Here is a 24288-nt window from a genome sequence, read left to right on the forward strand (position 1 = left end):
ATTTTCCTTCTCTAATGATCTTGTGGTGTTCAGAACATACACCACTTTCAAGGTTGTAAGAAGGAATTGCATCTTCTTCTGTCATCGGTTGAAATTGCCTCCATCAAATTTGTCCAATTTCAAAAAATTAGACCCCATAACTTTGAGTGATGCATCCATTGATTACGAAGAATTGAACCTAAAGATTGTTAGGAAATAATCTGTTGGGGATATGCTGCAACTCTTGGATTGATGAAGATCTTGATGACGGAAGCACTTGAAGATTCAAAGCGTGCGTAAGCACTAACCTTTAGGTTCAATTCGCCCCCACCAATTAATATGTATTGGATGCAAATGAGAAAACCGGCGAATTCCCTTCAGGATACTTTGAATTCCTTGATGTGGTTTGCACTAACACACCAAACGTATCTTTGATAATAGTTTACAGAAGTATGATTCCCACACTTCACTCATGCATTAGTGAAGTGGAGGGTGATTTAGTATGAAGTAAATGGAAGAGAAATTGGCCAAAATGAAGACCAATTTCGTGCATATGTTATGTCCAAGTTTTCTGCCCAAATATCTCTTTATATAGAGATACTAACATCCCTTGGTGAAGAGACATATCTCTTTGAGGAACAACTTCCAGAAAACCGTTATATAATATTAATGTCCATAAAATGTCACAACTGTTAGTGACAAATCCATTATACCACAATCAACATGTTGCTATAACTTTGAACACTAATATTATAACTCATAATAGAATGCATATTTCCAATTTTATATATTTTGAAAATATCTCTCACAAGTATGAGGAACCAATTAGCATGTCTCGTCCTTTTTCCACAAAAAGAAAAGGTTTACTGTTTTTTTTTTTATAAAATAAATTCCCAACAAAAGCAGCCTGAGTCGTGTATGAAGAAAAATGCAAAGTATAGCGCGCATGTGTCGGGGGACACATGTAACTGCCATAACGGTCGAAACTTCCTAAATCTACTCGAAAACAAATCTCTAACCAACAAGACAAGGTTTCTCATTCTAGCAATCTCTTTTTCTCTCTTCATTCATAAGCTGTTATTCCTCTCCAAACATCAATGTACCATTTTCTCAAGGCCTTAAAGCATTATCACTGTAAGTTCGTTTCTGTTGATTTTAGAGGAATTTTTTTTATCCATTCTGTCATCTTTCAATTTCCCCCCTCTAATTATGGAAAATGAGAAGTGGGATGAGTTGTTAGAAATCAACAACCCTGAAAACGATTGTTTCTCTGTTAATTTGGATTTGGAAATGGGATTGCTGAAAGACATTATCAACAAAATATCATAGATAATGTCTTATAACAAGTCAGAATGTTAAACCATGTTCAAACCTTAAAAGAGAGATATTATTGGAACTTGTAAGGTTTCCTTATGTGTGACTCATCATGGTACATTGTGTTTTTCCCTTTATTCTGTAACGATTGTTTTATCACATTTTTTTCCTTTTTTTCATTCAATTTCTTTGAATTTCATATTTTAGTACAAAAGAAAATTCCGGACATCGTTGTGTTTGTCTTCATTGTATGAAATTGAATGCTATATATACTTTTTTGTATCACAGGAAACTGCTAGACAGATCTGTATTCCTGTTCCTGGCTGGCTCTATGTTATTTGTTCAATATGTTTGACTCTGGTTACAAGTCACAGTATATTGGAGGCCAGAAGGAGAAGTTTGTAAGGTATAGAATACAAAAACATAATTATTTTACTACTTCATTTGTGTTTAAATGTAATATTTTCAAAAGTTCATATCTAGAGTCAGTTTATAGATTTCAATTTTGAAGCTATCTGCAATGTCAAAGCCCCTTATACTGATTTCATAACTTGGTTGCTTTAAGATCTCTTAGCTAAACTTTGATTTTGCTACCATTTTCTTGTCACATTCCATTTTTAGTTTAAGGTGCAAAGTTGTTAACACAAGTGTCTATTAATCTGACATACAGTGGATGATGCAGGTTGGATGATCTGGATTCCAATTTATCTATGTCAACTAGTTCTCCTGGTGGGATGAAGAACTTTGGATTTAATTTCGAATCTTGGCGTCCTCATCGTGAGAGAAAAAATACATCAAAATCCTTTAGACTAGGAGTGAAGAGGGGATCAGATGGACTAAAAACATTTGGAAGAACAATCAGAAGTGGGGTCGCCTGGTCAGTGTTCCCAGAAGATCTTAAAGTCTCAGAGAAAAAAGTATTTGACCCTCAAGATAAGATCCTTCTGTATTGGAACAAGTTTTTCGAGATTCTATGCATTTTGTCTGTAGCTTGTGATCCCTTCTTCTTCTACATCCCTTATTTCAACCACAAATCATTTTGCCTCGCCATAGATAACAAGCTAGCAAAGTTTGCCGCAATTTTGAGAACAATTTGTGATGTCATTTATGGTCTCCGCATAGTTTTTCAATTCCACACTGCTTACATCGCGCCTTCATCTCGGGTATTTGGACGAGGTGAACTTGTCATAGATCGTACACAGATTGGCAAGAGATATTTGCAACGTTACTTCATTGTTGACTTCATTTCTATTCTGCCTATGCCACAGGTTTGAGAAACTATCCATGACCACTCTGTTACATAATGTTTCATCCTTTCTTTCTTTCATTGAAAAGTGAATGAAATATGTAACTTGTTTTCATGAAAGGTTTATTATGTTGGCATGATAAACAAAGGTTAATAGAATGGCTCTTCTATCTGTTATATTATCTTCATGTTTGTTACAGATTATAGTGTTAAAATATCTTAACCAAGCAAGACGTGTGGAGGTATTGGCCACAAAAACAGCACTCTTGAGGATTGTCATCCTGCAATATTTCCCAAGATTTCTACGCTTTATACCATTAGCTTCTGAAGTTAAAAAGACAGCTGGTGTTTTTTCTGAAAATGCATTGCTCGGCGCCATATACTATTTGATCTGGTATATGCTTGCTAGCCATGTAAGTGCTTCTAATAAGATCCCTTTTTAGTTATTTGCTGCTAAATATGAAGGAATTTTCTGATATATAAAGTAATGAGTTTATTCTTGTAACTATATCATGTAATTACACAGATAACGGGTTCTGTGTGGTACTTACTAGCTATAGAAAGGAACGACACATGCTGGAAGAATGCCTGCAAAGAAGTTGAAGGCTGCAACACACATTTCTTGTATTGTGGGAGTACAAGTAAGCACATGACAGGTTATGAAAGTTGGAGAAATATCAGCGAGAATGTTCTTAGAAGTAAATGTTTTGTTGAGGACGACTCATCAGCATTTAATTATGGAATCTTCTCTCAAGCTATACAGTCTGGTATTGTTGCTTCCATAGAAGTCTTTCCAAAATTCTGCTACTGTTTATGGTGGGGCCTTCAAAATTTGAGGTACATTCCTTGTCTAATTCTTTAAAAATTGCTATATGTTCCCAACTTTTACAAGCCTAAGCACCTTCTGTTTTGTGTTTCACAGCACACTTGGTCAGGGGCTTCTAACAAGTACCTACCCTGGAGAGGTTATGTTTTCCATAGTAATAGCTATCATGGGGCTCGTCCTTTTTGCTCTTCTGATTGGAAACATGCAGGTAAACAAAAAGTTTACAGTCACTATAGATGTTCATTAGTTAAGGATGATTATTGGTAACTTGATTAATACAATCCTTAAAAAGCCAATCATCATTATTATAAAATGAGTGTTTGAATACAATTATCATCCAGAGCGATGATAATAAGGCAATTTATGAAGACTTAATAACATGATCTTCTGCAACCATACGTGCATTAGTGTTATCTACCTTGGTTCCAACTCAAATGAATGAACTAATTTACAGCACTTGATCACCCACAATTACCACCAACTTCTGTCTCTGCCTCTCTTCCATTAGAAATGCAGTTTATGGGTTTATACACTTAAAGTCTTAAACCATTTACATTTAAGCTTGTAAGGGATGGGCCAAAATCAAACTATCCTGATGCTTTAACATGGCATAGCCTTTAAGCTAGAACTATCAAGTTCCATGACAGTAAAAGGAGAGGACTAAAACAAATCTGCACTAGTTCTAATCTCTGTGTTATCATGCAATTTGACAGACCTACCTTCAATCAATGTCAGTTCGTCTTGAGGAAATGAGGATCAAAAGACGTGACTCTGAGCAGTGGATGCATCACCGCTTGCTTCCTCAAGAGCTAAGGGAAAGAGTCAGACGCTACGACCAATACAAGTGGCTGAACACCCGAGGTGTAGATGAAGAGAGCTTGGTTCAGAGTCTTCCAAAAGATCTCAGGAGAGATATCAAACGTCATCTTTGTTTGAATTTGGTCAGAAGGGTGAGTACTGAAAACACTGACATGTGCTTTTTTAGGTGCCTCATTGTTACAGTTAGAAATATAATACAGCATCATTCATATGTTTCACGAATAGTTTAAGCATTTACAATAAGATAGTTCAAAACATGGTATCAAAACCTCTATGATTAAGTAGTCTAGAGTTTGATTCTTGTCGCTTCATTATGTAATAAAAAGTGCTTCAAGCCCGATGGGCGCTTGTGTGAGTATATATATTAGAAAGGCTTAATCCAGTTTTTGGTCCTTATCCTTTGTCATAAATATGGCTTTAGTCCCTCGCCGGAGCAAAGGTGGGGATTGGTCCTCAGTTTTTTGCAAAATAGTTGGCTTTGGTCCTTCTGACCGGTTGAGTCAACGCCGGAGCTTCGCCAGCTGATGTGGCCCTTGACATGTCAATTAATGAGTCTCGCTGGATTTTTTTTCTTTTTTCATTAAATTAAAATAAATTTAAGACACACTAATTAATAATTAAATTAGCTAACAACATCATCTTCATTCATTGCATTTTCTTCATCATTATCAACATCATCTTCAATCCATCATCATCATAAAAAAAACCGAACCCATACTTGCAAAGAAAAACCCAGATCTGGTCTACAACCCATCATCATGTTACGACACTAAATCAAAGCAATTGAACCCAAAAACAGAGATCCTCATGACTTAAACACATAACATCTCTCCCTAGCAATCAAAAGCAATTGAACCCAAAAACCATTGAATGAAGCCAGGAAACTCAGAAACCAAACCCAAAACTCTGGACATAGATCTTGGTGTGGTGGTGGCAGAGAGTTGATCGAAGACTTGGGGGGTTTTTTGGGTTCGGAGAGACCCTGATAGACGACGAGAAGAGGATGACGGTGATGAGTTTGGAGAAAATGGGTTTTGTGGGTGGAGAAGAGAAGAGGTCTGGGTGTTGAAGAGAAAATGGGTTTGTGGGTGGAGAAGAAAGGGAATGGAAGCAGATCGAAGAAGAAAGGGAATGATAATCAATGAATGAATGAATTAAGGGTTGCTCGTTGAGTGAAACCACCAATAATGGCGACGGTGGTTGGCGTTGCTATGAAGGGAAGGAAATGGAAAAGGGGGAATTGGGGACAACGATGCAGCAAAATTGAAAATTCATTACTACTTTGATTTATTTTATTTTAAATAAATGAATGATTTAATTAGGTGAAGGATTAATTACGAAGAAGAGATTTAAGGGTTTTAACTTTTAATTATGGTTTTTTATTTTTAGAATTTTAATGAAAAAAGAAAAAAAATCCAGCGTGGCTCATTAATTGACGTGGCAAGGGCCACGTCAGCTGGCAGAGCTCCGGCGTTGACCCAACCGGTCGGAAGGACCAAAGCCAACTATTTTGCCAAAAACTGGGGACCAGTCCCCACCTTTACTCCGACGAGGGACTAAAGCCATATTTATGACAAAGGATAGGGACCAAAAATTGGATTAAGCCTATTAGAAATATAATATAAAAACTATTCACGTGTCTTCACCAACACTTTAACCTTTTACAATAGTTGGTTCATGACAGTTTTATACAGAATTCTTCATTTTCTAAGTAGCTTTTTTGAACAATACTGTTCAGGTTCCTCTCTTTGCGAACATGGACGAAAGGTTGCTTGATGCTATATGTGAGCGATTGAAACCAAGTTTATATACAGAGGGAACTTACATAGTTAGAGAAGGGGATCCAGTTAATGAGATGTTGTTCATCATTCGTGGTCATCTAGAGAGTGTGACCACAGATGGTGGAAGAAGTGGATTTTTCAACAGAGGACTTTTGAAGGAAGGTGACTTCTGTGGCGAAGAGCTGCTAACATGGGCACTGGACCCAAAATCTGCTGCTAACTTGCCATCATCTACAAGGACAGTGAAAGCCATAAATGAGGTGGAGGCATTTGCTTTGGAGGCAGAGGAGTTGAAGTTTGTTGCTTCCCAGTTCAGGCATATCCACAGCAGACAGGTTCAGCACACCTTCCGATTCTACTCGCAGCAGTGGAGGACATGGGCTGCAATCTACATTCAAGCTGCGTGGAGACGACATTCCAGGAGGAAAATCTTAGAACAACGCCGGAAGGAGGAAGAGGAATTGTATGAGTCTGATGATTATGAAGGAAGTGACGATTCTGCAAGGGCCTTGGTCTCGCCGCGTGGTGAAGGTTCATCATCCAGGCTTGGACTTCACTCAACCATCTATGCTTCTCGCTTTGCTTCTAATGCGCTTCGTGGTCATAGGCTTCGTTCTTCAAGTTCCATGAACCTGATGAAAATCCAAAAGCCCCAAGAGCCTGATTTCAGTGCTCTTGATAAAGAGTGAGTGATCACGCTCTGTTTTCAATCAAAATATGAGCTGAAAAAATGTGTTGCCTTGAATGGGGCGACACAAATTTTGGTTTAGGTGACCTATTACATGATTTTAGGTCTATTGAATTTCCATGGACATTTGATTTTAGATATAGTTGCTAGCACTTCAAGAGGCTTGCTATAACAGCTGTCATGTTATGTCTATATTGTTCAAAATATTTACTGATGAGCATGACATAACATATGCTATTTGTAAACAATATACAAACTGTATAGAAGATTCATTAAACAAATAATATGCTGCATTCCAAGCTGATGTACAAATTGAGTTTACTAAGTCCTCATATTTCTTTGTCAAAATGGATCACATCCATTCAAACTGAAAGGGGAAGAAAGAAGGCGAAAATATTACATTAAGGAATATTAAAATAACATAAAATAAAAATTGGGTGGTTCAGTGGGAAATGCCTTCCTTTACTGTATGCAAGCATTCAATGACCACCACATGAGGATGCTGTAAAAGACACAACCTATACTCTTCAGTGTACTACTCAATTCCGCCATGCAGAAGATAATTCCAAATCAGAATCCTCTTCCCACCACGTGCTTGCCTGCAATATTACACGATAATGCAACAGATTTATAAAGAATTTGAAGACTCAATGCCCAAGAAACAAGTAGGCAAATTAACAGAAACTTAAGCTAACTGAGAGAAAACCTTGTAGCCTCTTCGAAGAAATTGTAGAGAGCTTCCCTCTTCTTCTTGAAGTCCCAGGACTCTTAACAATTCTTCTTTGGCCTAGATAAGTCAACAGATTAATATGAAAGTATTTCCAGTTAATAAGCAAATGAGGTGAAGTTTATGAATTTACTTCACCAAGGGTGAAGCGGGTTGCACTCTCTGCTATGCAAGCAAAAGAGCCATCTGCTTGTTTAAGCATCACCTGCCAAGGACCTGAACAGTTTTGGAAGAAAATTTAGTGCATTACCCATATCGTTTGCAAATAAAGGTATACTAGTCATATGAAAACCAAATACAAATTACAGGATATCTGGTATCAACTGCTGGCTAAATATGCTTTGTGCCAGCTCCATTGTATGAATGGATATCCTGGCTTTTTTAAATTGTTATTAGATAACCCTGTTTTTTTTTTGTGGATATGGATATCCCACCTTTAATAACCATATAATATGTTCCAAAAAAGTCAGTAGACCACAAAGCTAGATTTTGATCATTCAGCAATCAACTCAATGGAGTTGGCCACAGCAATAGTGTGGACATTTAAAGACTGATGAGAAGTAAGAGGAACAATATGGCCATACTCCAACTTCCATAAATAATTAGTTGGTTTATTATAAGAAAAGTTGTCCCCGGCTCCAAAGGGAAGTATGTAATCACATTCTTCTTTTTATCAAAAATCATCTAATGTTGCTACTTGCTAGAAAAACTGGAAATATGGTCATTCTTGTAAGGGTTGATATTAATATTAAAAAACTGGTATAAAATGCAGTAGTTTATCATACTTCTCCACAACTTTCTCATCTTTGCATCCATTCTCGTTTTAGAAATTAACTAATTAATAACCTTAATAATCAATTTTAATAATATGTGACCAAATATTAATAGATAGAAAAAATAGAGATATATGGGGTGTGATTGTGTCTACACGCACACGCATATTCAGATACACGTATGAATATATAGCTGTACCAGGGTACTGACGAAACACAGCTCCACTGTAGTTGACAATATAAGGCGCTATTGCAACTGTCTTAAAAACAGAAAAATATAACAGTCAATGCCTATTATTGAGAAATTATAATCCAGATAACATTTAATAAAGAAGAAGTACCTTTGAATAATCTCTTATCCGAATGTAGAACACAGGAGTGAATTGAGAAAGAAAGCGGTAATGCAAATCTTTGGGTGGGAAGCCTAGAAGGCCTAAATCCGCACTGTAAATTCAATAATCATTCTCTTCAAACGTAACCAGTGTATAAAGTAGTTAATGATTTAGGCATGCATGAATACTCAAAAACAAAAAGAGTAAAATGTATACCGCAATGTATCTAGTTCAAGATTGAATAGAAGTGCTGGTGTTGACGGAGCAAATTTTTCCTGCAAGATTCAAGCAGCAACAATGGAAGATATGCATCAAACTAAAACAGCTAGGTGAAGTCAGTGTACATAATAAATCCTACTCGATCACAGATAGTTGTTTATCGGTATTAAGAATCTATCACACATTTTGCCAACAATGGCCATCAAAACAAGAGCCATGGTCAAGTTTAACCATCAAAGACCTTTCTACTATGAGGGATAAACTTCCAAACTAAACTCTATATGTTGCAGATATGCTGAACCAAAATCAAATGAAATAACTCAAGCCATAATATATTATTGCACATAATTCATCACCAATGAACAAAAAATAAACAATTCTGACCAAGATAGCCAAGATTGGAATGAAGTTTTATAAGCACATCAAAGGTTCTAATGGCAAAGACACCATACCACATACTTCTCTATATAACCAAGTTCTCGTGTACTGCAATTAATGAATATATAGAGAGATGGAGGCTCACTAGACTGCCAACGGCCTGCATTTACAAGAAACGAGATGGTCAAAATATTATTATTTCATCGTTCACATGTTTTACAAAGCAACACTGCTTAACCAATATATATCTCAAGAATAATGTAATGAATAGCCATCCATAAGTTTCGAACATGGTAACTACCAAGTAGAAAAAAAGATATTACTTAGATGGCTACGCTAATGCCATTTTTTCCCCAGAACTAACCTTCATTCTCATCTTCAAAGTCAAAGTCAAGGGTGCTCCTAACAGATCTGAAAAATGAAGTCATTGGTCCTCCTGGGACATCATCTAAGGAACCTATGGTAATGCCATCTATCTGGAAGCCAAACAAAAATGCACTTCAAAATTAATGCCAATAGAGCATGAAAATAAATAGTTTAACTACTTCAAAATTTACCAATGATGTGATCATTTGCTGGCATAATTTTAAAAGAAGTCATAAATTTGTTTAAGGTTTTAAAAAAAAGTGATTTTAGGATTACGTGAAAATATAATTTATTTTCCAGAGATTACATTAAGCAGAAGCTATTTTTTCTCAAATTCAGATCTTTCTTAAAAGCTTAAATAAACACTAAAAAAATTAAAGATTTTTTTTCAAAATTAAGTGATGTTTTCATGTAAAAAGTTGAAACAAATGGGGGATAAATTCATAATGAGTTATTTTTCATAACCGAATCCATAGCTGCTTTGAACAACTCAGAGGCTCGGCGCTTTTCCGGCTTATCAGGGAATACCTACAATAAGGCACAAATGTAATCATATCTTCTCTGAAAGAGAGAAAAAATTGTACATGAAAAGAAGTCCTTGCTTTGGAAGGAAACAAGAATGTGCCTTCTTACTATGCAAGCTCTGGTTTCCTTTTTCTCCTGGAGCTTTCTTACAACAGCCAGGGCAAGTTGAATGTTGGCATCAATGAAATCATCTGAAGACCCCTTGAAATATTTAGGAATTTGAGAAAATTATGTGCTATATATTCAAACAAGCATGCCTCACAAAGGTCAAGTAACTATGGAATAGAACAGTTTGTTGAAACAAGAAATCAAAGTTAGCCTAGTATATAGTTCGGACATAAAAAACAACTAAACATACGAATATGTTGAAACATACTGCTAATAAAAAAAAACAGCAGAAGATGAACTGAGGTATAAAGAGCTAAAATGAAAATTTGTTATGATCCATGACCAAGGCAAGGCACTGTCTGTCAATACTAACACCACGCGCGACCAGATTATCAATCATTTGAAAATGTTAAATTTAGCCTACTAACTTGGAAATTAGTAGTTAGCGCGACCAGATTGTCAATCATTTGAAAATGTGAGCCTATTAACTTGGGAATTAGTAGTTAGTACTGCCAAGCAACCAATTATCCCAAAAGCTTAAGTTGTTGGATAAGTCCACATGAATGATTTTATATTATTTGAAGAATTGGGGGCGGCAAGGATCGAACTCTGAACTGCATGGTCATAGATTTTCTGATACCATGTCATGCAACCAATTATCCCAAAAGCTTAAATTGTTAGGTAAGTGCCACATGAATGATTTTATATTATTTCTCTAACAAGCACACTCTCTGGAAACAAGCCTACATGCAATGAATGAGCAAAATTGACAATAATTAGTAACTTGAGATCAAAGAATAGTACCTTATATGAAGATATGCTACTGGGCAAAGGCCTAAAGACAAAACCAAGGGAACAAAATCAGTAAAAGAATGGCACCCCATGAAAGCTACAACTAAATCCTAGCTATTCCACATGAATTGAGAGCGAGTGAGTAGTATATACGGGAAATCAATCTCGAGGCGAAGTGTTCCATCTTGAAGAGCAAGAGCGAGGGACTTGGCAGCATCAGTGACGAGAACTTCATAGGATTTGGGTTTGTAAAGGGAAACACCGGCCTTGGGATCAGGACCTGACCCTGGTTGTGAGGATGCAGCTTCTCTTCCAACACCAACGCTTTGGATTCTGGTTGTGAGTCTGAATGGGAGGTTTCTGAGAGTTTGAGAGGAAGATGGAGATGGAGAGTGAAACTGCGCGAGTGGGTGGAGAAAGGTGGAGTTGTGAGGTAGAGATGAAATGGCCATGGACAACACCATCGTGTTTCTGTGGCACTCACAGTCTCACTCACACCACCAACAAGCACTACAAAGAGAAGGATGGATAGGATGATGATGTGTCATTTTACCAATTTTTTCGAATGTTTTTGTCTAACATTTTTACACACTAAAAAATAATTTCTTAAAAAAATGTAAATAACACTACTTATTCAAGTTTGGGCGAGACCGCCGTCTTTTGTTTATGATAGTTTGTATTTAAATGCAATTAGCTAGTTTTTCTGTTTTTTAGTTACTTTTCCTCCTGTAACCAAAAAAAAAAAACACTATATTTATGGTGAAAGTTTGTAGATTTCCAGCCTTATCTAATATACAAATTTTAAAAGTTTTTTCCCTTACTCTAGAAATTAATTGCTACGTACAATTGATAATGAGTGAAATCAGGTATCGGAAGAAAAAGGCTAACTTGAGACAAATTTTGTCATTAACTTTTATTTATGGTCATTAGAAAGTAGATATTGAAACTGAAAATTGTCTTTAATGAAATTTAAATGAAAACTTGGGATTTGAACTTTGAAAAAACTAACTTCATTGTAGGAACATATATAAGTCCGGTTTAACACTAAATGAAGCCTAAAATAAATTTTAAAATGATGTTTTTTTACCTAAAAAATATTTCTTTACAAAACATTTTACGTAAAAAAAAATTATTGAGAATTTATTTTTCGAGCTTTTTGAGAAGCAAAATTATTTATTATATTGTCATAATCAATTTGATTTAACATGATTTTTTTATGTAAGGCTTTGATTTTTATTTGAGGTATTATTTACAAAAAGACTATTGGATTTATCATATGAATGAGAGCACTTTTTTACTTAGTAATTTTTTTTGGGCTCCATAACCCTTGCTTGGGTCCGACCGTGAATTTCAAAAGCTTTCAATATCAGAGCCAAAATTGCTCTGCCTTGAAAGAAATTGAAATCAGCCATGTTGTGATTAAGTCATGCGCGTGCTCTTCTTTGATTAGTGCATTTGGGGTGTGTTAAGAAGAGTTCTTAAAAAGGGTGAACAAGATTGATTGAGAATCAATATAGAAGCAGAATGCACGAGGAACTGCCATGTCAACAAAATGGTTCTTCTCTTTTATTAACAAAGAAAAAATTATGAAATTATACTTCAAATGCGGTGTCGATGGTGGATTAGAACCAAGTGGTACTCGAATAATGTTTCTTCCACACCTCTCTTAGAGGTGGAAAGAGGTGGAATAAAGAGAGAGATCGGAAGAAATTGAAAAGTAAGAGAGAGAAAATATGATATGTGATACATGATAAGATGAGAGAGATAAAATTAAAAATATGTGAAAATGAAGTGTTTTAAAAATGAGGTATGTATATATTATTGTTGAATTTGATTTAAAAAACATATATTATTTATAGAGCTTATTTTTATGTTTCTTTTAGAAGCTACTATTTTTATCTTCATTTTCATTGACATATAGTAAAACACTTCAATGGCATCTTGACAATCTTCAATGTCACAGAGGACACCAACTAATTAAGTATGAAAAAAACATGATATGTTAGGAATAACAGCAAGTGCTGCTCTACCACCATACTTGTTTACCTCGTCACATGCCACTCGAAACTTAGAGCTAGGATTGACACCAATCTTAATACTAAGTAATTGAATAAAGACACTTCAATGAGGTATTTCATCAAACTACTTAAGGCCGTCATAAAAACCGGATTGTAGAAATGTAGAAATGCAACATCACAATTGCAGAAAAGAAACCAGACCCAGATAATATTCTTAAAATTCGATGAACACAATCAACCACTGAAATAAAAACAGTATAAAAAAATTGAACTTGTAAACTGTGTAAACAATTGAATTGAAGTAAAATGAACCAATTCAAGAAGGACATAAGAAGAAGAGGCAGACGACATCAGCATGTTGGTTGGAGAAGCTGCCTACCGGAGATCCACCACCGCACCACGTCGATCTACATCGTTGTTGGTGCTGTCAAAGGGGATTATATATATATATATATATATATATATATATATATATATAAATATTATATATATATAAATTAGTAGGTGTTATTCTGCAATTAAATTGATTAATGAAATATATATTACGAAAATAAAAAATTAAAACGGATGTGGATTATGAAGTAACACATGTCACAATATAATTGGAACAACTATGCAATGACTGATTTAACCCAAAATTCATCCCGGTCATTTACACAACCTCAAATTTTATTCTATTACTTTATTATATTTTTTATATATATATACTAATTAAATTATGTATTATTTTTAATTCATTCATTTTACGAAATATCTAGAATTCTTGATTTTTTTTAAATTAGATTTTTTTGAAATTAAACGAAATTACTAGATGCTTCTCAGAAATCTGCAAATCTCCACCGAACATGTCACTGTGTAACTTTATACGACGTTTGTCCAAACTCCAAATGGACAAGGACAACAAAACATCCACAACAAATAAAAACCAATCCGTGAAACATGTTACCTTATTAACAGGTAATAATACATTCATATAAATTATGTTTAAAAGTGTTTATAAAAAATGTGTCATACACGTTTTCTTTTATTGAAATATGGTAAATATATTATGTGTCATACACGTTGTTTGACCCCTTTGTACCCTTTTCCCAAAATGTGTAATTTTTTTTTAAGTAAAAAACTAAAAAAATGTCCATTTTTTAAAAAACAATATTAAAATAAAAAAAAACGTATCAATGAATGAATGATATTTCTGCCTAATTCAATTCATAATGTTTGTTATTCAATCAAATCTTTGGATAGATACCCACATTCCTAAACCATGAAATTTGAGATCCTCTCTCTAACACCTTCTTCAAGATTTCAACTTTTTCTCTGTCTCTAAATCTCTTTCATTGTCTTTATTTGATCTTCTGAAGCTATTACTCTGAAAAAATGGCTGTGGCTATGACTGCTTGGAGTCATGGACCTCACCTCAGTGCTTCTGATAATGGCTTGAAAGCTTTGGAAAAAACCCTGTGCTGTGCCCCTATCTTGAAGGCCTCTTCTAGGTTTGCTGCTGCTGCTAAGCCATGCCACCTCATTCACAAAGGAAGGTAGTCCTGGAATTGTTGGTTTAATAAAACCTGTGATTCTTAGTGTTCAATTTGTGTTCATTTTATGTTTCTGATTCATTTGCTGTTTTAACTTGTAATGCTCCATTTTAAAATTTACTTGATTCCATTAATACTCCCTAAAACTTGTGATTTAAACAAAAAAAATTGATCTAGTAGAAGTCATTCACTGATATTTGATTCTTCCTTTGCTTGGATGTGTAATTTATCCTGGCAAGTAAAGTGCCCTGCCAGGTTTGCATGTAGAACACCCTGTATGTATGGTGTGGCTAATTAAGGTAGTGAGCTGAATAATTCACTGATATAAAGCTATGGTATCCCCAAACATTTTTTGCGTCTTTGAGCCTGTTTGGATACGGACTAAAGAGTACTTATTGAAATTTATCTACTAGAAAAAGCATTGGATAATCTCCAAATAGTGCTCTTTGATCCGCATCCAAACGGGTTCTTTGTCTTCTTCTTTTTCCCTTTTTCGAAGACTGTTAAACATTTAAAACTTGCAATTGCAAATTGAGAGTAAGGTTCAGCTAGGATTGCACCAGAATGATGAATGATGTGTCCATTCTCTGTGTTAATTGTATGTACCCTTTTGTCAGATTGTCATCTTCTGGAACTACATTTATCCCTCGAGCAGCACCTGTTGCTGATGTGGAGGTATTTAGCGTGATCAACTTATATGGTTGTCTCTAATTGCATGTGGATGGCCAATATGACATTCTTATAATGCTTGTTGACTGTTCTCGCTGATACTTAAAGATTTTCTTTCAATTTCCTTTTGTTGAGAACAGGATGGAAATCAAGGTGAGACTGATACCATTCCAACCCCCATAGTTATAATTGACCAAGACTCTGATCCAGATGCAACTGTGGTGGAGATAACTTTTGGTGATAGGCTCGGGGCTCTTCTTGACACAGTAAGCCATTTTCTGAGTAAATCTATGCATGCGCTTGCTTATCTAATGCCTTGTTTTGTGATATTTTTATATACTCTGTGAACAATTTATGGGGTTAGCAATTTATTGCTGGATATCATTGAATTTCACGGTAAGATATCTGAATAAGAAGATTTAAAAATTTCCCAACCTTGAATGCAGATGAACGCATTAAAAAGCTTAGGTCTCAATGTTGTTAAGGCAAATGTCTTTTTGGACTCCTCTGGCAAGCACAACAAGTTTGCCATCACAAAAGCGTAAGTTTTATGTGATTGTTCTAATGCATATGTTACAGTCCTGTTGTTAGTTTTGCATTATTAACTATTTATGCTGAATGGTTGTTACTAATGATTATGTTGTTTTGTCCTTGGGAATAATTTCTTCTAGTCTCAGCAGAATCGGCTCCTCTTTGTTAAATTAAGTATAAAAATAAAATAAATGGTTGGAATCAGATGCTTTTCAATTACTATCGATGATTATTAGAATCATGTATTGAAAAGTCAAATTTCTCCTTTTAAACAATAAATCTAGCTTTGTTAGTTAACTCATTGGATATGCTGGTGGAGCTTTGTTTCAGTGATACTGGCAGAAAAGTTGAAGAGCCGGAGTTGTTAGAGGCAATTCGTTTGACAATTATAAATAATCTGCTTCAGTATCACCCGGTATGCTTACCAAATATCCTCCTTTTCACTGGAGTGATTTGATTAAATGCCAATAGGTAGTTCTCACTTCTCAGCTAATTAGTGTTTTTATACTGGTGGTCCAGGAATCAAGTTCTCTGTTAGCAATGGGAGCAGCTTTTGGACTTCTACCTCCAAAAGAGCAGGTAATGAATGCCTTTTCATTTTCAGTTGTAAATATGGATTTTTTGCTCAAACATGCTGTGATTTAAAACATGCTTGGTTTCTCCTTGGGCCAATTTTAATATATGCATTACTTTTCAACAATTTGTTAACATAACCTGGAAAAGAGGATGCTAGGTGGAGTTTGGTTGAGGATTTGGGAGAGTAATATGAAGTGGATTTTCCCCCTCATTTTTATATGTAAAGTTCAAAGCAATAATTCGTTTGAAAGAGAGCTCAGTACTGCGTACACAGGGGGGGGGGGGCTTGGTTGCAACTTGTAATACTGAGGTTTTTTTTTCAAGGATAGGAGGGTTACAAAGCAAAAGGGTAACAGGAGACCAGTGGTAAAATTAGATAGTCACACTTGATTAGTGAGTTAGAGGTGTGTTGTGTTAGTCATTTGATTTGTATATAAATTCAAATCTATCTTGTTTAGTATCTGTTAAAAATAATATATAAACTCATTTATGTGTCTTCACCAAACAACTTGGTCTTTTGGATGATTGGTTCATGACATGCCAGTCGATGTGGGATCTTAACCCCTTTGCACCACATGTCATGAACCAACTAGTCAAAAAGCTTAACCTATTTGGGTGAAGACACGCCAATGATTTTATATTATATTTCTCCTTCACGCAGAACCCTTTAGAGTTGCTATGCAGAGGTCCTCCTATCTTGTACTGAAGTTTATCAAATAAAATGGAGAGGAGGGGGAGGGGGGGGACATGATTGAACTCCAGACCAATTGTGTTTATAGAGACTCTAATATCATGTTATAAACCAATTATTCCAAAATCCTAAGCCATTAGGTGAACACACATGAGTGGTTTTATATTGTATTTATAGCAATATGAATCATTGCAGTTTCCCTAATATTATTTGATTTTACGCTGCCACATGAAGGCATGGGAAAACAAGAACATTGAAGTACATTCACCAAACTTATGTCTAACGAGCTTGTTTAATTAGGGTTCCAAGAAAAGTGTGAGAAATATTATAGAAAGGAACTTATCTTGTAAAAAAAAAATATATATACTTCATGGACTACTAATTGGTATTAGGTAATAATGACTTTTTTCTCCTATCAAGCCGTGTTCGAGGAAGAATTGTAGGAAACGTATTGAGAAAGCTTTGATATAGCCACATGATGCACCTCAATAAAGTATATTAAAATACATCATGTTTCTGTCTTGTAACTATATGTCTCTGATTTTATCGGTCCTGTACTACTGGTTTATATTTTGGTAGGTTGATGTGGACATAGCAACCCACATAAGCATTTCTGATGATGGCCCAGATAGAAGGTGATACATTTGGTTCTTCCTTAATACAAAGTTATTCTGATTGTAACAAAAAATTGCTTAGCTGAAGCGTGTAATGTTTAAGGTCTTAGAAGACTACTCGTATGGCTCTTCTGGGAAATATACTTATACTTACTTGTTTTTCATTTTGTAGTTTGCTGTATGTGGAGGCAGCTGATAGGCCTGGATTACTGGTAGATCTTGTAAAGATTATTACTGACATTGACATTGCTGTCGAATCTGGAGAATTTGATACTGAGGTATGTATATATACAAATTGTACCCAAACAAAATAAAAATAAAATTCTGATCTCGTCTTTCATAATGAATGTATCGATTTAACTATTGAGCCCCCCCAAAGAAAAAGGAGTGTGCCAGTCTGATATAAAAGCTTTGTTATTGAAACTAGGGGCTGTTGGCTAAGGCGAAGTTCCATGTTAGCTACAAGGGTAAAGCAATCATCAAGCCTCTCCAGCAGGTAACTTTAATCTTCTATTGAATGATAGAAATCAAAATTACCCCATACATTGAAGTAGCCAAGTAGGTTCTAATGAAGTTTAATTTGAGCATATCTGGTGGTAGACTTCACATGTTTTCAGTAGTAACATTCAGTTGCTGAACTAATTAAAATTCATGTTTATCATTTGGCAGGTTCTTGCTAACAGCTTAAGATATTTTTTGAGGCGTCCGACAACTGAGGAATCTAGTTTTTGAGAGAAATCTCTTTCAACTAAGTGCAGGACATTGTATTTTCGTTCGAAATATAAATATCATTGGAATTCTAGAATGTTTGTGTTCATTGTATCATTCGGAGGATAGATGAGGAATATAGTTAACAGATAACTGGAATGCATTATATCATAAAATTGAATTAACGAGGATATGATTGTAAACTTCCTGTTGTCAATTGCTTATATGAAATTGTTTTTAAGTTCAAATGCTTCTGATATTAGATCATAAGGCCCTTTTAGTTACGAATCGCGAAGTATGAAAATAGAAAATAACACATCTTAGAGACACTTTTCTTCACAAAAAGTAGTTTAAACACACTTAATGACATATGAAACTTGTAACCAAAGTGTCTATTCGGTTACTAGTTTCATTTTTACTAGTGCTTCCATATCCACTATTAGAAACCCACCATCAAACTAACCCAGAAATCCCAGGTCAGAGCCAAAATTGTCATCTCAACTCGCGGCCAAAGTCTCTCGCCATAACCTCTTCCATTGATCATGAATCATCAGCCGTGATACAATGCAGCTCCATCTCCTTTGGTTGTTGTAAATTCATGTATTGCTGCAAAAGACTCCACCTGCTCCCTCGAACCTTGTCAAACCCATCGTCGCAATGATTGAAGGACAGCTTTGGGCACCAAAAATGTCACTGGAGTGGTGAGAATGGGGTAGACCTGAGGCGATTCACAATCTGGCCTAGGAGAATGGAACGACGCCTCAGTAGGATCTCGTTTGATGGGGTTTAGGATTGGCAAGGTGAAAGGGAAACATGAAAGTGGTTTGTTGAAAGCCTTGCATCACTTGCTTCAATACTAGAAAGGGACCCCTGGACTGGGTATTCTCTTTTTAGCAACCTCTTCATTGCCTTTCACAACACATTTTGATGCCAATTGGGGGAAATTGTTTAGATATACACTACAAGGTTCTTCACATTTATTGGATAGTCATAGGTATACCAGAAATCCAAGAAGCAACCCAATGTGTCACGTTCCTCAGTTGAAATTGAGTACCAAGCCCTTGCTTATGTTACCAACTGTTGCTATTATAGTTAGCAACAGTTTGAGTTAGTTAAAATCAGTTGATTATGAGTAGAGAGTAGAGACGCATGGCTTAATACATCATTAACACCTGATGAGATAGTTGCTACTTTACATCTTGCAGTGGTACAAAGGAAAGGTCATCGCCATTCCCAATTGCCAATACCTTCCCTTACGATATATACAGTGGCGATTCATGAACCACGGTTTTTGAGCAACACCTGTAGTTTGTGGCGGTTTCTGTCGCTAAAAACTAGTGTACATTTTGCATTACATATGCATTATGATAGTGTCAAAAATCACGAGGATCAACAAAAATTACTGGCGAAGAGGACCTAGATGTGAAAAAACCAGATGGCCCACACTTTTCAGGTACTATCCCCTGCTTCGCGTCCTCAAGATTCTTAATGCACCACATGTCCTCAGCCCATGAAAACTTTCTCCAATGTGGGACTGCATCTCTAACAGGGTCCCTCTGGCCCAGTTCAGCCACAACGGCCCCACAACCACCATCATCTCTTGCCATGTTATGTACAAATCCACATAGACCCTTCATCAGGTGGTGACCACGCTTTCCTTCCATGTGCAGTCCATACAGAAAATAAACCCCAAATGGCCTAAAAATATCAGGAAATGAAGGTAACCTCAGCCATGGTAACCACTCATCCAACAACCTTGTACCTACACAGCAAGCATGTGCTAGTGGTGAAACCCCCTTAACTTGCAACTTGAACACTTCCTTGGTGTTCCACACACTCAACATTGCATAGCTAGGAGGGAGAATCCCCCTTGTTAGGTCACATTTGGAGAGGTGCTTCTTGGGGATGGCCATGAAAGTCCCCAAATTCAGCTTGTTTGATAAAATTGAGTCTATGTCTTTAGGGTAAAATTCTGAATTGGCAAACATGTGGTTGTACATGGACTTTGCTAGGCTTGGTGGAATGTGAAGGACTGCAATGCTTCTGCTGATTGGCTTGTAGTGAGCATGGACAGGTTGTACTAGCATGGTTAGAGACCTGAACTTTGAGTACCCACATTTTTTTGTGAACAAATTGATGGATGGCTCATTTGTACAGTCAGTTGCCATGTATGTATACTTTGCCCCCTTTTGCTTGCACCATTCTTCTAAATTTTCAACTAGTTTTGTGCCAATGCCAAGTCTCCTGCATATGTCAAAATAAGCTTTTAATTTATTGTTATCTCATCAAGTATTCAAAAGAACCGTGCTCATATTTGCAAGTGTGTTTTAGAAAGCCACGATAAAGTCAAAATCATGGTGGACAAAAGTTAAAATTAAGGAAAGTTGCTTTTATCACGGTGGATTTCTACCGTGTATCCAAACATGAATGAAATTCTTCAGCAATTGATTCTAAGCCAAATTTAACTACAGGTAGAAGCTTTTGTGGATAGTTTCTTGGTGCAAGAGTTGATTATGAGGAAAAGTTAGTTAATCCAAACATACTACTGCTTCTGGTCTTGGGGTTTTGTTTTGTTTTTGTATCAAAATATATTTATGATTAAAAATAATCAAACAGGAATTAGAATTAAGAGCAGAATGATCATAATGATTTGAACTGAATAGTAAAGTGGGTTTTGTGGACCTTGCTGTCTAGATGGAAATCTTTGTCCCAAATTCAGTGAGATATAGTTCAAATAAGAATAAGACATCCTATCCAATTGCAAATTTCTTACTAAAGTAGACATAGTGGAAACATCATACATGTGTCAATGACAGACTAGCTTAACCCAACTTTTTTCACCTTTCCATGATACGAGGAACAAAACCTTCTCTTTTTCTTAGAATCTAATCCCCCACCACTTCTTTTTCTGATTTTTCCGTTCCCCTTATTTTATAAGGTTAGAATGAGATAAGAGCCAAGAAAACACATAACAACTTGTGGAGAGAGAGAGAGAGAGAGAGAGAGAGAGAGAGAGAGAGAGAAATAGGACTAGTCAATGACATACAGGACAGAAGCAAAAGAGTTCTGAAGTGACTTTTGTGGAATAGGATTGAGCAAAACTGTTGTATGCCATGCTTTTAGTATTCATCTGAATGGCATGCACACTAACATTCAAAGTATACCAATCAATGGTACTCACTCTCATCACGTTTTCCTGAATTCCTTTTGATGCTTTTAGGCAATGTGCAATGCACAAACAGATGGAAGCAAACCAAAAACATGTGAGCAGAGTTGAAAATAACCTGTGTTGAGGGGAGACTCTAAGCCCCAAAACATAAGCCAACTCTACGTAAACCGAGTCCCCTCTTGTAACTGTTTTTACACACCCCCTTATCACCCCAACAACTTCTCCTTCTCCATATTCTGCAACCTGTTTTGGAGCAAATATAAGTATATGACATTGATTAGCCCGAAACCAAGTACTTATCTACAAATTCAAGTTTAAAAAGAATTTAAACTAACTATCATACAGTTTCAAATTCTAGGATTATAATAGTTCTGCAATAGCAGCATAATGAGTTGCACATTTTGTGTCTTTGGATACCTGTTGAGTGTAACATGAACGAACTTTCATTCAATTCATAAGGATTTTGTCTCAAAGTGAATGATAACGTTCATTTGCACTAGTATCAACCAGGCTTGTTAATAGCGCGCTATAGCGGCGCAATAGCCTATAGCGTAGCGGCCTGGGGGTTCACCGCTACTCCACTATTCACCGCTATTTGCGCTATTTTCCGCTATAGCGCCGCAATAGCGCTCGAAATAGCGTTTTTTGGGCTTGCCGCGACACTACGCTATCCGCCATTAACAACCCTGGTATCAACCCAAAGATAGTCTTAAATGTTGATATAATGTTTTTACAGTTATATTTCGAGTTCAAGATAGTGTAAAACTGAAAGAAATAGTGAATAACTCAGTAAGATTCATAGCTAGTTACCAGCATGACATGCAATTGAAAGTGACGAATTCGGCATATAGGGTCCCCCATGAGGTCAGTGACAAGAGATGGTTTTCCTCTCTGCCCAATTTCACAAAGCTTCTCCAGTTTCTCTACTGCCACCTTGTGCCTCTCTTCATCATACTCTCTCACCACCACCAATGGCTCCTCTACCCTCTCTAATGCTGATTTTGGCCAACTTTCAGCTGCTATCTTCAGAGACATAGTTTTACAGATTATGAAGATACTAAGCAACAGAGAAAGAAGATTATTTATGATATATGTCCCTTGCTTCTTCTTGGTTGTGATACCTTCTATGAGCTTTCAGTACCCACAGCTCTATCTGTATGTGTATTATGTATATGTATGTATATATATATATCTTAGGCCCCAAGAATATGCAGAGGTGGCACCTCCCCAAAGTTGAGTGGACCTTTTGCTTTTGGTAAAAATGAAAAAAGAAAAAAAAAATTCTAAGCCTGCATTCTGTTTGTGCTATTTCAGTAGTGTTACATCATGCTCATATGTTTTTGCTTGTAGTGAATGATCCAATAAAATTTGTTCATATCTAAGGGCTAGTTTTGAAACCCTTCTTGAATTGATTTTGAAGACCAAATCAATTTTGGGGAGAAATTTATGTGAGTAGCTACTGAGTTTCAGAATTGATTCTGATAAAAGAGAAGCTAACCTAAATATGCACTATTGAGCCAGTGCACTTTTTATGAGAGCTAATACACCATACTATTAATTTTGATTAGTCTTGACTCGAGTGTTGAAATTTCAAATTTATACGGCCTTCACATTTAATAGTGCGCAGAAGGGAGAGAAATAGAAACAATAGGTCAGTTTTCATGTTCACAATGTGTAATGCCCAAAATGGGAGAAAGATGTCTTTATAATGATAAGACTAATGACAACAAGAGCAGTTTAAGGTAATAGTTATCTTCAGTCAAAGTAGTTGCGACTATGCAATAATTGTCCTTTACCCTATCTAAATTTCAAGGCTTAGAATTTCTCAAGGTTTGAAATGAAAAACATTTCTCTATTCTTAGTCACATGCTGTTCAGTCTTGCAAATATAAGGTAAGATAGTCTACAATGTATCTATAATAAGTCCGACCATTCTCTAGACTCTACATTGCTTCATAATACCTAACTTGCCTTTTTATTGAAAGATAACTCTCTTAGAGTTCCCATCATAAGGCTAATTTATGACTGTATTGATTAACTTATATGTCTTCTCTGGTTAAATTTTTCTCATTCAGCTGTTGAAAGGGTTGGTGACTTGGTGGGGTGTCATTTAGTGTATTGAGATCAGTATTACCACAATTGATTTTGAATAAGATTGATTTTGGTAAAAATAATTATAGTAAAAGTAAAATAATTTATGTTTAACTCCGTCTATGCTTGCATACCCGGTCTCAAGCCCAGGTAAAGGATGAGGGTTTTAGGTCTTGGCAGCCAACGAACTAGTCGATATCTTCAATACGGATATGAAGTAATTTATGTTTGGGTAATTTATGAAAAAATGGTTTTTGTATAGTATTATTGTGAAATCAAGTTGTAAAATCTCACAATGGATTATGTTCAACGCAAAAGCTACTCAGATCTCTATTTTCCAACAGAATTAATTCTGGGATAGAGAAACAAACCCTTTAACTTGCTAGCTTCCTTAACAATACTCTAGTATTGTTAACAATCATGATGACAAGTGTTTCAAGGATAGAGAAACAAACCCTTTAACTTATTAGTTTCCTTTCACCAATTATTGAGGGAGGTGGCATGAAAAGCATGCCTTTCACCACGTTTTTTGGTGAACATGTGGGATGCTACTGTGAGAATTCAAAGTGGCCGGGGGTGTTGATCACCATCATCATATGCACAGATTAAGCTCTTTTATCAATTCTTGTGTCGTACAACTCTTTTGTTTGTTTATGTTCTAAAAGAATAGTGCAAGCCTTATAAAACAACAAGTCTTCAATGGCTATGCGAGTCCCTAGAAGCTTCACTCTAGCCCATATTATATAAGCTGATGTGTCTTATTTTCTATATTGAGTAGGCATTTGCTGTTTTGTGTATGTTAATGTGGTCCAAATGT

The 24288-nt window shown here is 35.9% G+C and overlaps 4 protein-coding genes across 5 annotated transcripts; 2 read left to right on the forward strand and 2 right to left on the reverse strand.

Moving 5' to 3' along the window:
* The first annotated feature begins 993 nt into the window (after nucleotides 1–993).
* Nucleotides 994–6786, forward strand: LOC130745727 (putative cyclic nucleotide-gated ion channel 8). Of its 2 annotated transcripts, none has more exons than XM_057598095.1 (8): nucleotides 994–1113; nucleotides 1582–1699; nucleotides 1976–2561; nucleotides 2740–2952; nucleotides 3066–3376; nucleotides 3462–3573; nucleotides 4079–4315; nucleotides 5923–6786. In XM_057598095.1, exons 2-8 carry the CDS (start codon nucleotides 1641–1643, stop codon nucleotides 6652–6654), a joined length of 2250 nt encoding a protein of 749 aa, XP_057454078.1. In that variant the 5' UTR covers nucleotides 994–1113; nucleotides 1582–1640; the 3' UTR covers nucleotides 6655–6786. The 2 variants fall into 2 exon arrangements, with proteins under 2 accessions (XP_057454078.1, XP_057454079.1); XM_057598096.1 differs by lacking the exon at nucleotides 994–1113 and adding an exon at nucleotides 1288–1408.
* Nucleotides 6787–6925: 139 nt separating this feature from the next.
* LOC130745728 (protein LPA3) lies at nucleotides 6926–11401 on the reverse strand. Its single transcript, XM_057598097.1, has 12 exons — nucleotides 11027–11401; nucleotides 10886–10916; nucleotides 10082–10174; nucleotides 9914–9976; nucleotides 9447–9558; nucleotides 9157–9242; nucleotides 8702–8760; nucleotides 8495–8597; nucleotides 8353–8413; nucleotides 7514–7596; nucleotides 7360–7440; nucleotides 6926–7252 (listed from the first exon to the last, which is right to left on the reverse strand). Exons 1-12 carry the CDS (start codon nucleotides 11335–11337, stop codon nucleotides 7193–7195), a joined length of 1143 nt encoding a protein of 380 aa, XP_057454080.1. The 5' UTR covers nucleotides 11338–11401; the 3' UTR covers nucleotides 6926–7192.
* A 2717-nt stretch (nucleotides 11402–14118) lies between these two features.
* LOC130745729 (ACT domain-containing protein ACR11-like) lies at nucleotides 14119–18460 on the forward strand. Its single transcript, XM_057598098.1, has 10 exons — nucleotides 14119–14426; nucleotides 15041–15098; nucleotides 15233–15358; nucleotides 15539–15633; nucleotides 15954–16038; nucleotides 16143–16202; nucleotides 17470–17525; nucleotides 17677–17782; nucleotides 17932–18000; nucleotides 18174–18460. The coding sequence occupies exons 1-10, from the start codon at nucleotides 14266–14268 to the stop codon at nucleotides 18234–18236; spliced, it is 879 nt and encodes a 292-aa protein (XP_057454081.1). The 5' UTR covers nucleotides 14119–14265; the 3' UTR covers nucleotides 18237–18460.
* Nucleotides 18461–18537: 77 nt separating this feature from the next.
* Nucleotides 18538–22562, reverse strand: LOC130745730 (probable N-acetyltransferase HLS1). Its single transcript, XM_057598099.1, has 3 exons — nucleotides 22192–22562; nucleotides 21497–21624; nucleotides 18538–20456 (listed from the first exon to the last, which is right to left on the reverse strand). Exons 1-3 carry the CDS (start codon nucleotides 22414–22416, stop codon nucleotides 19586–19588), a joined length of 1224 nt encoding a protein of 407 aa, XP_057454082.1. The 5' UTR covers nucleotides 22417–22562; the 3' UTR covers nucleotides 18538–19585.
* Nucleotides 22563–24288: the final 1726 nt, after the last annotated feature.

Source organism: Lotus japonicus, chromosome 3, assembly GCF_012489685.1.
Source record: "Lotus japonicus ecotype B-129 chromosome 3, LjGifu_v1.2".
Classification (NCBI taxonomy): domain Eukaryota; kingdom Viridiplantae; phylum Streptophyta; class Magnoliopsida; order Fabales; family Fabaceae; genus Lotus; species Lotus japonicus.